The sequence below is a fragment of the Brassica oleracea genome, chromosome C4 (assembly GCF_000695525.1).
Source record: "Brassica oleracea var. oleracea cultivar TO1000 chromosome C4, BOL, whole genome shotgun sequence".
In the NCBI taxonomy this organism is placed as follows: domain Eukaryota; kingdom Viridiplantae; phylum Streptophyta; class Magnoliopsida; order Brassicales; family Brassicaceae; genus Brassica; species Brassica oleracea.
Window position 1 is genome coordinate 36884976 of NC_027751.1, and position 1465 is coordinate 36886440.

The 1465-nt window shown below is 38.4% G+C and overlaps 1 protein-coding gene across 1 annotated transcript in view; it reads right to left on the minus strand.

Annotated features, from left to right (window-relative positions):
- Window positions 1-735: 735 nt before the first annotated feature.
- LOC106338789 (glutathione S-transferase T3-like) overlaps window positions 736-1465 on the minus strand; it is a 1926-nt gene continuing 1196 nt past the window's right edge. Inside the window, exon 2 of the mRNA XM_013777687.1 lies at window positions 736-1458. Coding sequence (XP_013633141.1) covers window positions 736-1458 — 723 coding nt within the window. The remainder of the gene's footprint in view (window positions 1459-1465) is intronic.

Here is a 1465-nt window from a genome sequence, read left to right on the forward strand (position 1 = left end):
TTTTTTTTCTTATAAGTTAAAAATATTTAGATTTCTTCTACTTTTAAATCTTTTCTATTTTTTTTTTCTTCTACTTTTAAATATTTAGATTTGTTCTACTTTTAAATCTCTTCTATTTTTTTTCCTTATAAGTTAAAAATATAATAATTTCTTCTAAGTTTGAAAAATCTCTTCTATTTAGTGAATCTGATATATTTTTTTTATCTATTCAATTGGAGTTTGTTATAACTTTTAAAAACCAGCGTTTACTAGCAACTTTTAAAACTAAACTTTACTAAATGGTTATGATGAAACAAAAACAAAATGAGCAAGCGAAACCTGATTATGGTTATGGTACAGAGAAGCAAGTTGATGAGATGGATACAAAGGATTGAGAGAAGCAAATAGCAGACAAATATTACAATGGTTTTCGTTCCAAAATATTACAAAGGTTTTGATGATAAGGTTTTTGATGTTGAGGAGAAAGAGATACATATCCGAGTACTTATACTACAAGAAGGGAAAACCCGTGACTTATGAGCAGGAGCTACATGCCAAAATGTTCTCAGTACTCTAAATCCACCCGTGACAACTCCACATTAGCTAAGGAACAAAAGAACTCCTATCCTCCTGTGACTACCTGCAACAAAACGTTTAAAAATGGTTAGTTTAGCTGTAACAACTAAACAAGTACACACATCACACAACAAGTACTAACTTTTCCTGCAAGTGACCTCAAAGAACACACAGTACACATCATAACATTTCAGACATAAGCTTTATTTTTAGTGTTGTTTCGATCTCAGACAATGGCTCTTTCTTGGCCAGCAAGTGATCAAGGAGTTTATTTCTAGACAGTTTTTCCTTAAGTTCCAAAACGCCTTGTAGCTTAGACAACTCCTCATCTCGACCACTCTTCTTCTTCTTACTGGCACCTTTCGCAGCCTTTACCCCGACTGGTCTATCCTCATCTTCTCCAACAACATTTTCTTCTGGTCCGTCAAGATCCACCACTGGCCTCCGCTTTTCCTTTCCACCATCCTTAGCCATATAAGTGGAGGCCCATTTCTGCTCATGCCTGAGCTCTCTCCAGCAGTGATCGAGTGTGAACTTGGTATCGTACTTGGTGAAGAATATGTCGTAAGCAGCTTTGATCACATCATCATCATTTTGGCCGCTTCTCTGCTCCCTCAGCGCCTGGTTGTAGCAACCAGTGAATCTGGATACTTCATGATTGATCCTAGACCACCTCTGCCTACAAGAAGTAACCTCTCGCGGTACTTCCCCAACGAGCTGAGGGCTGGCGTTGTAGTAGTCTACAATACGCTTCCAGAAAGCAACAGCTCTCTGCTCGTTGCCTACGAGAGGGTCCTTACTGGTGTTAAGCCAAGCACCAATAAGGATCCTATCCTCTTTGGGTGAATATTTCCTTCTATCTGCAAAGGTCTTAACAGACTCCTCAGGGACTTGCCTACGAGACTGACCA